General features: G+C 30.5%; 1 protein-coding gene across 7 annotated transcripts in view; it reads left to right on the top strand.

Moving 5' to 3' along the window:
* The window catches only part of vg (transcription factor vestigial), a 114,226-nt gene extending 100,429 nt beyond the window's left edge, over positions 1-13,797 (top strand). For 3 of the 7 annotated variants that reach the window (XM_085952007.1, XM_085952009.1, XM_085952011.1), the window contains exon 8: positions 12,439-12,766. In XM_085952007.1, the coding sequence (XP_085808133.1) occupies positions 12,439-12,488 (50 nt within the window). In that variant the 3' untranslated portion in view covers positions 12,489-12,766. Of the gene's footprint in view, positions 1-12,438 lie in introns of all 7 variants that reach the window. The other 4 variants (XM_085952008.1, XM_085952005.1, XM_085952006.1 and 1 more) reach the window with 3 other exon arrangements.
* The last annotated feature ends 2,237 nt before the right edge of the window (positions 13,798-16,034 follow it).

Below are 16,034 nucleotides of genomic sequence, written 5' to 3' on the forward strand. Positions count from 1 at the left end.
CGTGAAATAGCCAGAGACCAAGATATTCGAAGGCAAAGACAATTACTTTGACCGAAAGATCTATGAAAGATCAAGTTTATGATAAAACGCCAATCGCATGGAAAATATTTTTTGCTCTAAAATATTTGTGAACCTGAATAACTAATTTCTCTTTATATTATAGTATCTACCTACCCAGTTGTTTGATTAATATCTCTAATTTTGTTGAGAGTTTTGACGTAACTTGTAAGATAATTGAGAAACTGTGACTTTAATATAGATTTTATGCAATTAGAATTTACTTTTATTATGAATGACAAGAATTTTATGGTAGATAAAAATACTATTAAGAGTATTAAGTGGGTAGGTATATAGGTAGGTACTGTCTTTGTGTACCTACATTTTGTAAGAGAATAATTTATATTAATAGCAATAAATGCATAATTAAAAAAATTCCTAATAGGTATATTTTCTTATATAATATTATTATGTGTAGGTTTACGCACTGCAATGGTGCCTTTTATATGGTAGATTTTTATACCTACCTACGTCAGTACGTAACTGGCAATATGTATTAAAATATAAAGTAGGTATGTAGTAACTCTCCATTAAAATTCTGAAAATAACTAGGTAGCTACTTACCTACTGCAGGTATGGGAATATACATTAAAACAACCTGAATATAAATTGCCTACAAAATAGACGAACAAAAGCAAACCTCTACTCTATTGTTTATGATAATTCATTTGATTTAGTGTTACTCTTATAAATTCATTGTGGCGTTCGTTTTATTGTTAGGCGTTAATTATTTTTTATGATTTTTGGAAGGCTGAAATGTGTTTGATACAATCTAAATACTTATTTTCACACTCCGGTAGGTTGATTTCATGATATACTAAACCATATAGGTATGAAAAACTTTATTAACATCAACTAAATTAGCTGCATATAGTAGAAGTTATATAAACAATGATTAAGGCGCGCATAAATTTTCAGAATTATATTAAAGTATTAAAAGAGAATTTTCTTATCTTAACAACTAATCAATGTGAAAATAATATATTGTTTCGATTGTGTTTTTTATGTATGAATGTACTTAGCCTATAAAAAATATTCTCGAGGCAATTGAAATACCTACCTACTCTTTGAAATTCAAAATAAATTAAAACAAAACCTCAACTTTTATGAGGTTATTCAAAGCCATTTTAAAAAGTACCTAGGTTCACGTATTGTTTTATTTAAGTAACTAGGTAGTTAAGTATGTGAGTTCAACACTAATGTTATACACACGAATGTGAATCTATTATTATGAAAATAAAATTCATAATACCTAATTATTATTTAAATTGTTTTAAAAAAAATCATTAACATAAATCTACCTACATACTTATTTGAGTATATTAATTAAGTTATCATATACACACCCAAAATTGTACGCTAAAGCTTAACATCACTTTGGGCAAGCGCTATAAAAATATCATATTTCTTCAGCTCACTGTTCTCTTTGAGTTTTGTGCTGTTATTTCCATAGTTTAAATATATATATATATATAGGTAGGTACTTTATAAAATGATTGGGTATACATCTATGTAATTTTAATACGATATTATAAAAAATATAAACCACTGCCATACATACGTATGTAGGTAGATACATATTGTGAAAAACTGGTAAATTTTCAGTTCCCTTCAAGAGTCATAATCAAAATATGTAACAAATTTGAAAAATCATTTTCATTCAATAGGATGGGTATATTTCGGTTCTAACGTAACGCCATTACAATTGCATATAATCAATAGTTCATTCGATTTTGTAAGAGATAACTTAAATATATATATGACTATGTGTTTATTATGTACCTTGATATTTTTCATTATTATATGAACTGTGTATTAAACCCTCCTGGAAAATGTAATATGATTCTATGTTAATTTTCTACATCGCTGATGATCGACAGCTCACGTATCGAGCTATCTCCGCTACCATAGGTCGATTTTCATTTCGTTCCCCCACGAAACCAGGCTGTATGCAATAATATAGCAACCCTTGCCCGTCACTCTATCCACCTTCCCGAGTAGCGAGCTCTTGATAAAACAGTAAATGGTTTTATCAATAGGCCGATCCGTTTGCCGCCACTTGCGAAACTCTTCCGTGACAATCCATACCGCCACGGGCCCCATTGTAACCGCTTGATCGATTCGCTTTTGCCTAATTTCCGACATGAGATGATATCGTTCGGACAGTTTCAATTGTTTATCTCTGTAGATTGCCGAAATTGTAGATAAGGATCGAGATTCCAACTAAATTAATAGAGTTGTATTATTATGAATGGCAGAAAAGTAGAGGTCGGTGCTATTAATCACTAGTTACTACATACCTACTTTTTATTTTGATTATAACGAATTCAAGAGTCAATGACAACCTTCTTGAACAGTCTAGATACTCTTATTATATTTATTATTCCACCATGTCCGATCCTAATAAGATCATGGGCCTCCACAAAGTGGAGGTTTGTATTAACAGATTTTGTTTTTACGAGAAATGGATGTCGGCCACTTGCTCAACCTATTAGGTCCATATTCTGCTTCATACATAAATTGAAAAACAATATGTGTATATGTAAATAATTCTACAGTAGCACCATAGGCGATTCGCGCGTGTATTGAATTGCTTGCGACAATGCCTGTTTCAATGCTAACAAACAATACCACTACAACTGCAAGCCGCATTTGCCATACCCATGGTGCCACTGTAAAACGATTTACCTATACTTGCCAGACCCAGGATTCGAACAATTCGAACGAATTGTGATACACGACGCTATAGGCCGACGTTTAAGCAGCGCAGCCATCGTGGAACAGTTTACTACATCGATTTAATAAATTTACATACCTACATACCCACTAAAAAGTTATTAGTATTTATGCTCAATATGGTCTTAAATTATTATATTGAAGACTGAATTTACCATTAGGGTGAATGTGTTAAAGCTTCTCCTTAGAGGTCACGCTGACGGCCCACAAAAATAAAATATATAAAAAATATGTTTCTGGATACTATCATTAATTTGTACACAAATAATTAATTTTGAAGGAAATTTCATTGAGCCGGAGTACAGTGACACACGTAGTTTAAAAGGTGTGAAATGAAAAAGTTTAGTGTAGGTATTGTATAGTAACCTAAAACTCGTTTTACTTAAATCCAATCGGACTACGGTATTGTAATCATACAGTACAAAGATTTTGTCAATATTTTGAAATGAGAATTTACAAAACGATTCCCTTAAATTATTTATAATTTAAGTAGGAGTTGAATCTTGTAAAGAAGGAAGACGGCGTGATATAATGATACTAAATAGTTCTTAGTTTCTCAGTTTCTTAAGGGGGGACATGCTCGTCGAAGGTCAAAATTGAGTTTTTATTGTATTTTCAAACCATGATCCTGGACATTCCTTAAACGTTGTAGATAATCTATTTATATAATTTTGAAGCCTTATTATCCTTTATAGTTATTGTTAACATTTGATGACTGCATAAAGTATTTTTGTTACATAAAATAGTATTCTTTTAAACCTCTCGCTCTAATGTTTTAGAATATAGTCATATTTCGGTACATAACTGTGCAGTGGTGTTAAGATTTTTTACATTTATTAATTTTTAAACGCATTTATAAAACCATTAGCATAATTTATTACGAGATAATTTTTGTAAAATATTCACGATAAAAAATTATATTGATAATCTCTGTGATCCCAAATTTGACAAGAATTAGGCATTTTATTATTCAAAAAATCGGCAAGATTAACACATTTGAAGATGATTCTAAAGGTATTTATTATAAGCTATGTCCTTGACCATTCAAGTGTGATAAACATCTTATGAATAATGATTGCTTTATAATAATTATTGACCTAAGAATAAGGTAGTGTTTTTTTGAAATACGCTATTTCTGTTGTCATTCCCCAGTAGTTAAGCTACAACATACGGCCGTAGCCATAAATTGACAAACTATAATTGAAGTAGGGAGTAAAATGATATTGACGCGCGTGTTTGAACATGTACCGTTTAAAAAAAAATAAAAAAAAATTCGGTTAGGTACATGTTCAAACACGCGCGTCAATATCATTTTACTCCCTACTTCAATTATAGTTTGTCAATTTATGGCTACGGCCGTATGTTGTAGCTTAACCACTGGGGAATGACAAAAGAAATGGCGTATTTCAAAAAAACACTACCTTATTCTTAGGTCAATAATTATTATAAAGCAATCATTATTCATAAGATGTTTATCACACTTGAATGGTCAAGGACATAGCTTATAATAAATATCTTTAAAATCATCTTCAAATGTGTTAATCTTGCCGATTTTTTGAATAATAAAATGCCTAATTCTTGTCAAATTTGGGATCACAGAGATTATCAATATAATTTTTTATCGTGAATATTTTACAAAAATTATCTCGCAATAAATTATGCTAATGGTTTTATAAATGCGTTTAAAAATTAATAAATGTAAAAAATCTTAACACCACTGCACAGTTATGTACCGAAATATGACTATATTCTAAAACATTAGAGCGAGAGGTTTAAAAGAATACTATTTTATGTAACAAAAATACTTTATGCAGTCATCAAATGTTAACAATAACTATAAAGGATAATAAGGCTTCAAAATTATATAAATAGATTATCTACAACGTTTAAGGAGTGTCCAGGATCATGGTTTGAAAATACAATAAAAACTCAATTTTGACCTTCGACGAGCATGTCCCCCCTTAAAGAAAAATACTGAAGGTCCGTGATTTACAGCCGTTAATTTGCCGGTATTTTGTAGCCATTATGCCTTGAAGAAAATGAAGAAAAAAATTTCTGTCATATATTTTCTCACATTTTTTTTAATTTCACCTGCGGTACATTGTTATTCAAATTTAGGTGATTATAGATTATGCGCCAAAAAGATTGGCCATCATTGAATTGTTTACTTCACCAATTAATAATTTAAAATTACATAGATATTTATGTACTTATACTTACATAATGTACTTTGCTATGTTTTTTTTTTGCGAATTACTTTTTCAAAACGAATAGACACCTACTTGACCAATTTTTAAATCCACTAGTGATTTATATGTATGTTCATCTATGTGTATTGTAATATTTCTTTGTTCTATTCAAAACAATGGCCGTCCTTCCAGTTCCAAACAACTAAAATTGTGCGTCCGTAGATCTCACCCCTCTTGTATAATGTTTCCTCTCGGCCGCCTATTTGACATTCCGCCCAGTAAATCGTCCCTCCAGTCCCTGATATTATATAGCCTACACTTTTTGCACCCCAACCCCCCCTGCCCCACGACCACGCCCGTGCCCCATCAAAGTGAACGCACCCGGAAGTGCTTCCTTCGTCGGGAAAGTTTGTTTTTGAATATCAGTAAATTTAGATCTCAAGGAAGTTTTGAGTGCGTTATGGTAGAAAATTTCCACGAAATAATACTTATATTATCCGGTGAAACGGTTCACCCTTTCAAAAGTTTATTTTAACAGGGGTCTAAATAATCTGAACTTCAGATTATATCTACCTACACTTATGTGTTAGCCAGTAGAGGTTTTTCTTGAAGCGCGGGAAGCTTTCAACTAATCGAAAAGTTCAAAAACCTTCAACAGTTTTACAATTTGTAATTTAAACGTGTAAAAAATCCTTGCACGATTATGTCTTCATATTATTTTCCGTTAGGTCTTTTTAATTCAGATTAGTTGAGATCCAGTAATCCTTCCATCTTGTAGTAGATCTGTCAGAGGAATCTTAACCATTGTGTCTTGTCGTACAAAACGACTATATTATTGTATTTTAAAACTCGGTGATGACTTATTGTCTTTGCTAAATATCGCCATGTGCCTAGAAATCAAATATTCAAACAATCCATACAAGAAGCAACTACGTACGTTTTAACGTAGATCAATCAAAATAAAACTAACCTTGTAAATTTCAATTGAAATTTTTAAAATTTACAAGGTTAATTTTATTGTGCATTTGTTTTACTAAAATTTGATTGTTTTAATTTATTTTGCATGAATATCAAAATCAGTCAGAAACTATTTCAAACACGTACCTACCTAGTTATGTACAAACTTATTTCGTAATCACGATTATGTAACCTTAGTGCTTAGATACATTTAGTCTAATCCCCAGAAGTGGGAAGGACATGACTGATTCTGGCTTAGTTTTTTTTTTTGCGCTAATTACGAATCTACCAGGTGGCATCCCTGAGAAAAAGTCAATACATTGTGTAAAACAAATCATAATCTATTAAGAGGTTTAGAATATACTATTAGAATACTAAATCTTACATAACGCTTTCGATGGCCGAATGGTAACGAGTTGGCTTGTAATATTATGCATGTATCCCGGGTTGGAATTCCGGTTCTGGAAAATTCATATATTTCTTTTTCAATATGTGAAATCTGAGTAAACAAAATCTGTCATCTATCAAAAATACAACCTCTTCTTCTCTGTGGAAGCCCACTTTGTAGGATCGTAAGTACCTACATGGTGATGTAATGTAAAAAAATGGCAGTCTTAGAGAGAGTCTCCCTTGAAAAATGTTATCAGTGCGATAAACGACCATTGAGTGTTAAAATATATCATTACCAAGTTATGTTGCCAGGATGTATAAAAATGTTTGATACCCAAATTTTGGTATATTTTGACAAAGGAACAACTTTATCCGCTTGCTGAAAAATTGCCACTACGATTTGTATGTATACAAAAATCAACGTAAAAGATATTATGAATGAAAATCTTTATTAAACAAGTTTGTCATTAGAAACTGATTATCATGTATGTAATTTCTTGTTTCTATACCAAGATTTTAATGATTAATTAGTTATGTAAGAAATACGTGATAATTACTGCAATAAGATCACGTAACGTTTGATCAAATAGGTATATGAAATAAGCGAAAGTAGGAATTATCTGCGTACAAGTTCTTATTTACATATAATTCAAATCTAATAATCTAAATCTATCCATCTTTCTTGAATGTCGCATAATTTAAAAAATCGAGGCAATTATAATCAATTAATTGTAAATTATAAAAGTATGATTGGGGGGGGGGGGGTATTTTGTTATTTTGATAATGTCTAAACACACCTATTGTTTAGTCAGACTACCCAGGGTAGGTTACATATTAAATATCTACTGATGCCCACGGAAAACTTAATTTGCAAAACACGTTTTAATTTTAGAAAATAACATAATCGTAAGCCGGACTTTAATTAAAACTCAGACCGAACGCACTCATCATTCATGAACATTCCTCTGCGTTACCTCTATGATGAGTTTCACAAAGGCACTCTCCTCTCGGCCCTCCCAAATAATTGTATGAACATTTCGTCGTCGGATAATCATTGCAATAATATACTTATATAACATTCAATTAATATTAAATCTAATTCATTGTCATCACAATGGCCGCCATCCTTTTTACGAGACATTATTGAAATCATAATTTGGAACCATGATATTAAATAGTTATACCTATACATGTGGAAGACTAGGCAACAAATTCGAGATTAAAATTTAGATCACTTATTATCAAATTAATAATTACCTAATATTATCAGCCGTTTTCAATGTATATACGTTTTTACTTGTTGCGACATTTACATTTGATATCAATCATCTTGTCAGACAGATAAACATATCTGCTCTATGATGTTACCACAGCAAATAATATAAGTACTATCTAGTTTAGGAGCATTTTTTTGAGGAAATTCGATTAAAAAAATGTATAAGATTTTACGTAAAATTTTTGAAACCAAACACACATTGAAACACCAATAGGTACCTATGTGAATTTTCCTGACGACACTGATAGCTTCAGAAAACGTGAACGTTCTGTTACTAGTCGACCCCGGTGCGATTTATTATAATTTACTTAATACAAAAAGGTTTTTTTTTGACATACACCATGCCATTAAAAATTAGCTGAATACCTAACATGCTGGAAGGTATGTGTGTGCATACATGTAAATATCTAATAAAAATACAATCGGTAGTTAGGAATTTTAACTTTTCGATCAATAGGATATTGACAATTAACGCTGTATGTATATATCATATTAATACCGTTTTGCTGCAGCTAGTCTTTTTATAATATTATTATCTATTAGTTTTTATGTTCTGTTGAAGATCGTAAGTCCTTTTGAATATTCTAATTATATCTCTCTAGCGTTCCCTGCATCATTCAGACGGACCATAAGCGACATCCTTTTTCATCATCCCCTCGATGTATCCTCTTGTGATGAGTTTTTCAAAATTATTATTTATAGGTATAACCATAGCGAGAACGGTGAACTTTCTAGACATTTATATTTATATATTAGTCAAGCTTATTATGTTGAACATTCAGTAGTTTTCTTAGGGAAATCAGATGAATAAAACGATAATATGTAAAATAAAGAAACCATACCTATATCATATAGGTACTTATACATATAGACAGGTAAGGTTTACGTACTATTATTAGTCTGTTTCATGTTTTAATTGTTAGAATTACAGAAAAAATATCTGTCTTTTGGTTTTCCACTTTAATTGGTCTGTTCAATTTCCCAACATACATATTTTACATTATATTTTTTTAATGGGTTGTTATATGATATTAAGTTGAAGTAGGTATCTCCTCGATGTATTTATTATGCAAAATCTAGTAAGACTATCAGATCATCGATTGTCTTGAGAAGTTTTTTTTCTATAAAATATATTAATATGATTGAAATACAATGGCAGTCACCATAGACCAAGAATTTTGTTTATGGCTTAATGGCGGTTAAGAAATAACACCCAAAAAATACAACGTCCTCAAATATTACCAATATTGAATGCGCGTTTCGCTTAACTAACAAACACATGTAACAATTGAACATAATCCAATATTATCTCAATTTTTTCTACACTCCAGAATTAAACCATGTTACTACCACAATCAGTACCAAACGCACTTTCAATTATTTATGTGTTCCCTGGTTCTCCACTTCCATTGCTAATTGGTAATATACTATATTATGACCAAGAAAAGTTAACTATAGATTTTGTAGGTACTTTTAGATTAAAGCAGGTTTAACATTCTATGAAGTCGAAATGTTTGCTAGCGACTTTTTCTCGGACCCTCAGGTAACCCTGGAGTGGAGAGTCGCCGCTCTTAAATTAATAACGGGATGGTGGTCACCCCTCCGCCATAAATAACCTGTCCACAACCCTCCGGCCTCGGACCGAGAGGGCATAATGCCGCAGGGATGCAATAATATTTCAATAACCTGTGTCTTTTGTCATATAGAACATATTAAAATATTAAACGACAACGTCCCCCAGTGAGTGTGCTCAGCACAAAGAAAATACTAGACGAAATATAATGTTAAACCTTTATTTATTGTGATATTTTTATCATGAGAATATGTTTTATGTTTGTTTTACAATAGAAACATGAAACGTTATAATGTTTATTATTTAATGACACAAAACTCAACTATCGCAGCATGCTGCATTTTAAGTTGTTAAAATGACAATAAATTATTTAATATTTGACCAATACGTCTACTATTATGGTAAATAAGTATATCGATTATAATATTATTGAAGGCTTTTTACATCTTTCGTTTTATTTGTTGGTAAGAGGTTTACATATGAATTTTCGTTATGCTTTATTTTGGACATACCGAGCTATTTTTCTCTTAATATTATTCTAGAGCCTTTTAGGTTAAATATGTGACCATATCTATATATCATAACATATTGTACACAAGGTATATTTTCTTATATTATGTTAGCAATGAGAAGTTATTTTGGTCGATGTAAATATTTTTTGTCCAGATAAATACTTGAAAAATTCTTTACTATAATATATCCATAAAATAAATATAATTTATACATATATTATATGAAATTAATACTACAAAAAAATACGAGGGTAACAAAACCCATAAATATCTAAGTATAGATTTTACGAGGTATCTGTTTGATGATAATATATCATTGTTGATATTAATTATTGTATCTCATTGAATGGAATAATAGGGAAATACATTACTACTCAAAATAATTTATACATTTATCATATATTGTATTAAACTGATCAATTGAGGTAGTAATTATTTGAGTGATTGATAAAATTATAATGAGTTCAGTTCAATATTTTTTAATATAAATATTTAATATTATTGCTTACTCGCTACTACAACTAAGAAATTAATACTGCAATTAAAATTATCAGGGAACATGGAATTATTATTTTACAGCATGTAGCTCTGCTTAAGTTACATATAGGTATAAGCGTTATACTTATTTGTTTTATTATGATGGAGATACACTATTTTGTATGTTGTATAACTATACTTACTAACTGAACTACGTATGTATAGTAATTCATTTCCAATTAATTTTTAAAACACCTGCGAAAAATGGTGACTAAAGCTTAATTAATTAAAAAATCTAAGTTATTTATTTTCTAAAAACGAATGAAAAATAATTGTCAACAGTTTGGCATATTTACAAGAAAATAATAATTTTATTGATAGTTCTGGAACGTTCTGTGGAATTCTGTTCAGAGGGGTGACATATATTCTAATCTTCCCTTGTCTGCTTCAAGCATATATCACGATCCCCGCCTACGATGTTGGTATTAAAAGTCTGTGACTATGAGTAATATTATAGTTCCTACTATTTCAAAGCTACAATGTTAATTTATTTCTATATCATTTATCAAACACATTATAATATTTTATTGCCTTATATTTTATAAAGACTAATAAATACTACGACTGGTGTACTTCAAATAATATACCAATAATACTTGTGCACTCGTAGACCTAGTTCTACAAATGACCAAGCGAATAATTATTAAGTGTTTTCACGACTGGTGTATTTAAAAAATATGCATGCTCAAACCGTTAATCATTCGCTGTCCTTTGACCATTTACCGATAATCAGCGGGAAAATATAAGTACACACGTCGTGAGATTTTGTCTTAAGAAAAGACCAGGATGCGTAATGTACGTTTATCATTAACGTTGGTAAATACTTTCCCCCACTAGGGAATCCAATCCCTTAAATCCATTAAATCACCTTAAACGAGCTCTACTTTTTCTTTTTAATATGTTTTGTCCTCTAAATTCATTTAAATAAACTGATTTATTATTTTTTTGATATTGTTACGATTGCGCAATGCAGCAATGGTTATTTATTATCCGGTGATTCCCCTTGTGACAAGTGGGTCTCCAAAGTAGCATTTTTTGGTTGTGCGCAATGGTTTACTTTCTATAAAAAGAAGACAGTTTAGGTGTAAATGGGTGAAACGTCTAACTAAATATTTCTTGATTTATTTATTCTATTTCTCAAATTCACTTCACAGATGTTACCTGCAACGTACATATTATGTGGAATTTTTAATTCATGTTAAACTATTTTCAAGTCTAAACGATTTTCATTTGTAAAATTTCGTAGAATCAATATTGTGTTTAGTGTTTACATATTATATTAAAATATGAGATTGTTATTTCTGATAGTAAAGACGTAATGAATGGGTTAGCAAGATTTAAAACAAGTAAATCATGGTTTATGACCTTTCCGCTTCATAAATCTAATTAGTCGGCCAAATATGAAACTGTCGTAAAACGTATGAGATCATGGTGGAATCACTTTGTTAAAAGTGCGAAGCATTGTTTTTTCTAATTATTCTCATTTTTATTAATTTTTGATAAAAAATAAAATGAATTGGCAACACATGGGTAAACCAAACTACATTCAAACTCAGATTATTTGTAATGTAGTTAGGTATATGTTATTAAAAGTATTTTTTCTGTTATATTTTCGTTTTTATTTTATTTTTCATACAAATTGATAAAAAAATCAATCCCGAAATATTCGGGATTATGTTTACCAATCCCGGGATTCATAGGTTTTGAAAATAGTTCGGGGTCCCGGGATTGCAATCCCTACCCCATATAATATTATGTATTACTTAATAATCATAATAAACACTGATTATGCAAAATGTAAATATTTTATTCACAATTGTTTTATTATAGAAACGGGTCTGTAAGTTATATTCACCAGTTTTTGAAATAGTCAAGATTGATACATTTTGCTAAGAAGTGCAAGTAGTTATATAAAAATAAAGAGTGTTTGAAAAAGTGGATCTATTATGGCTAGTGCACTAGTGGAAATACTATTATTTCCGGTTTGGCCCTTTCCGCTCGGCCGGTGGAAATGCACCATAGCTCAAGAAATAATTTAATATTCGTACAATACAACAATCCTAACAAGGATTGAATGCATATTGAAATAATATTAGCTCTATAAATATACCTAGTATCGTATGTTTTAGCTCTTACTATAAGAGAAAGTTCGGTGAAAATAAAAAATATCAACCCTGCAATATTCTAATTTTTACTTTCTTTTTGTTTCAGGATTGGAAGCCCAAGTACAAGAAACTTCAAAAGATCTCTACTGGTTCTGAGCCTAGCTGAGTTTGCTTTATGTTAGATAATTCAAAATTTAAGCTTTTAAATGAGTGAATAGTGAGTCCTTCCAGATAAAAAAAAACAATTTAAATAAAAATATAAATGCAAACGAATACAGTGACAATACGACAAGTGTAAGTTATATAAGTAATATATTTCAAATATAATATTTGGTTATATTGTGATTGCGATCTCCATTCAAAAAGTTTTTATTGGGTCAATACCCAGAGTTTCCATGACGACAAACACCAAGATGGCGGAAAGAACTGCGTGCAATAAACACAAAAAGAAAACGAATAAAAACACTTTTGCTGTGAATTTTCATAAGACTTTAAATTGTTCCAGTGTGACACTTCGATGTACTAATTTCATTAGAAAATTGATACCCGTGATAGTAATTATGTAAAAAAGACAATATATTAATAAATACCTTGTGTATATATTAGGGAAATTTAGTGTAAATAAACTATTGTATAAAGAATAGTACCAGAAAATTTTACCTTAATTATTCATACCGATTTTTAGGTAGATTATTAAATAATAAGGTATAAAATACTTAGATAATAATATTGTACGTTAGATTTTTAAAGGAAAAACACAGGTGAGGCGTTTATTAAAAGTATTTAAAATCCTACTTTTCATGTTGTTTCAATATCATAATATTATATTATGGCCATTGTACCGTACCTATGGACTAGCATTTTACAATAATTAAGTAGCAACTTAAATCAAAGAAAAACAAAACATAACCTTATAGTAGGCAGGTTATTATCCAGACAATAAATACTTATTTTTACGGTTTTATTTATTCAACAAGACAAATCATAACGTTACTTTTCACGTTATATTGTCATACCTAATTGGCAAATCTTAAGTGTCCTCTTAAAATTCGATGGTGCTTTTTTAAAGACGTTTTATTGAAGTTACAGTTCTACAATATTTGGTTTTGGTAGGTGTCTGAAAGAAAATATTCAAAAAAAAATCAGAAAACTAATCAACTATACAAGACGAAAAATATGTACATAAGCAGGTACTTTATTATTACTATCCAGAAGATACAAGCTTTTTATTGTTATTAATAATGAGGTGTAATTATATTGTTTTAGGATGTGATATTTACCTTTTAAAATATAAAAATAAATTTATCTACCTATTTATACTATGTACTTATGTATAATTTTTCTTATCTGTGTTTTTCCTCAATACTGTCCTACATTCAACAATATTTTGAACTATGTGTAAAATGATAATTTGTTGAGGATAAAAATGGCATACGTATTGAAATAAAAAGTGGTTTAAAATATTAAAATGTGTGTTTTATTTAAAAAATATATATATATACTGTATACTTGTTATATTATAAAGTAATCAAAGAGATAAAAGCACTGATAATTTTGCATTTTGGTAACTAAATCTATTTTACGCATTACAATAGTGAAAAGATTGCATTGCTGTATTTTCTACAAGATAGTTATTGTCAATAATTACATTTTTGAATTGTATTTAATCGGAGACTTCGTAAAAGACTGGTACCTAGCTTCATGGTCCCCACAAGGAGACTTACCGGGCTCTAGCCTGGGGGCCCTGCGTGGCGCGTCTACTTTATAATTAATTGAGATAAACACACATCACAAATTTGCTCTAATGTTAAAAAAGTCGCATGCAGCGCTATTTCCTTTAAGGGCGGACGTGCTCAGCTTGTGTCAAAATGGAGCTTTTTTCTATTTTCAAAGCATGATCCTGGACATACCTTAAACGTTGTAGATAATTTATTTATATAATTTTGAAGCCTTGTTATCCGTTATATTTATTTTAAACATTTGATGACTGCATAAAGTATTTTTATTACATAAAATAGTATTCTTTTAAACCTCTCGCTCTAATGTTTTAGAATATAGTCATATTTCAGTACATACATGTGCAGTGGTGTTAAGATTTTTTACATTTATTAATTTTTAAACGCATTTATAAAACCATCAGTATAATTTATATCGACATTATTATAGTGAAATATTTACGATAAAAAAATATATTGATAATCTCTGTGATCCCAAATTTGACAAGAATTAGGCATTTTATTATTCAAATACTGGGCAAGATTAACACATTTGAAGATAATTCTAAAGATACTCATTATAAGCTATGTCTTTGACCATTCAAGTGTGATAAACATTCTACGAATAATGATTGCTTTATAATAATTATTGACCTAAGAATAAGGTAGTATTTTTTTGATATACGCCATTTCTTTTGGCATTCCCCAGTGGTTAAGCTACAACATACGGCCGTAGTCATAAATTGACAAACTATGATTGAAGTAGGTAGTAAAATGATGTTAACGCGCGTGTTTGAACATGTACCCTTTCAATTTAAATGGGTGTATTCAAGAATACAAAAAAATCGATAAAAATATACTGAATAACCTGAACTTTACCTGGAACACCATTTGGAAAACGCTTCTGAAGAGCATCACACTACATTCAAATCTGCCATAGGTGGGGGGGGGGGGGGGGGGGGAGACGCTGGCCTGGGGGTCCGCTTCAGGATGTGGGGCAATGCTTAGCTTATAAGAAATACAATAAGAATCATAAAATCAGGGTTTCTTTCAGGGGACATGCGCGTTATCTCAGGGCTCGGAATGGACCGGAATGCACTGGAGCGCCGTTCCTGTTTGTGAAATTGTCAAAATTATCGCTCCGTCTCTTGGAATAAATAATTTGACCATCTGAGCTAGGCCATATAATAGAAAATCTAGCACACTTATTTTTATGAAAAAAACACATAAACTTTGATAACTTTACTATGTAAAAATCTTCAGAAAACTGTCAAGCGCTCCGGTTCGTAAATTTTTCCATTTTGAGCGCTGCGTTATCTACCTACGTAGGTACTAGAAATTTTGAAAAAAATATTTTTTGTTTGAATAAATGCATAGGTATACTTATTGAATTTTTTGTTGTTAATAATATTTATTTGGTGTAATGCAAAGTTTTTTTGTAGGTACTGGATAGTTGTTGATGATACAACAATTCAGTGTTGTCATCCAGTTTTGATTGATTCCTCGACTTACATTTAATTGTCTACGAACTATACCCCTGTGAGCTCAAATTAATATTAGCATACTATAGGCCATCCATGGACTGAAACCGTATGCGTTTTCGAACCGTGTGCTGTACTAAGCTTATCTTTTCTGGTCATGGAAATATATTATCACAAAGTATATTATAAGCATCTGATCGTATCCGTGTATACCATACAATTACACTTACAAATTTAGTGAAAATATTTGAAGATCTTGGCATAAAAACATCAAATGTCCACTTTTTTCCATTTTCATTTTATTGCATTTCTATATTCCCTGTGTATGATTACATACAACTGTGCAAAGATATGTTTTTTAAAAAAATCGTAAGTCCCTCAAATCTGCTCTCAAAAATATGCCACTTTTCTAAAAACCGCAATAGTCCAGGCATTTTTGTGTGAAAACAGCAAAGGTCCAGTAGTTCTACACTTTTATCACCAGGCGGCGTTAGTAATGTTAGTAT

Source organism: Rhyacophila brunnea, unplaced genomic scaffold, assembly GCF_057557595.1.
Source record: "Rhyacophila brunnea isolate RB1 unplaced genomic scaffold, BYU_Rbru_1.0 scaffold_3, whole genome shotgun sequence".
NCBI classification, from domain to species: domain Eukaryota; kingdom Metazoa; phylum Arthropoda; class Insecta; order Trichoptera; family Rhyacophilidae; genus Rhyacophila; species Rhyacophila brunnea.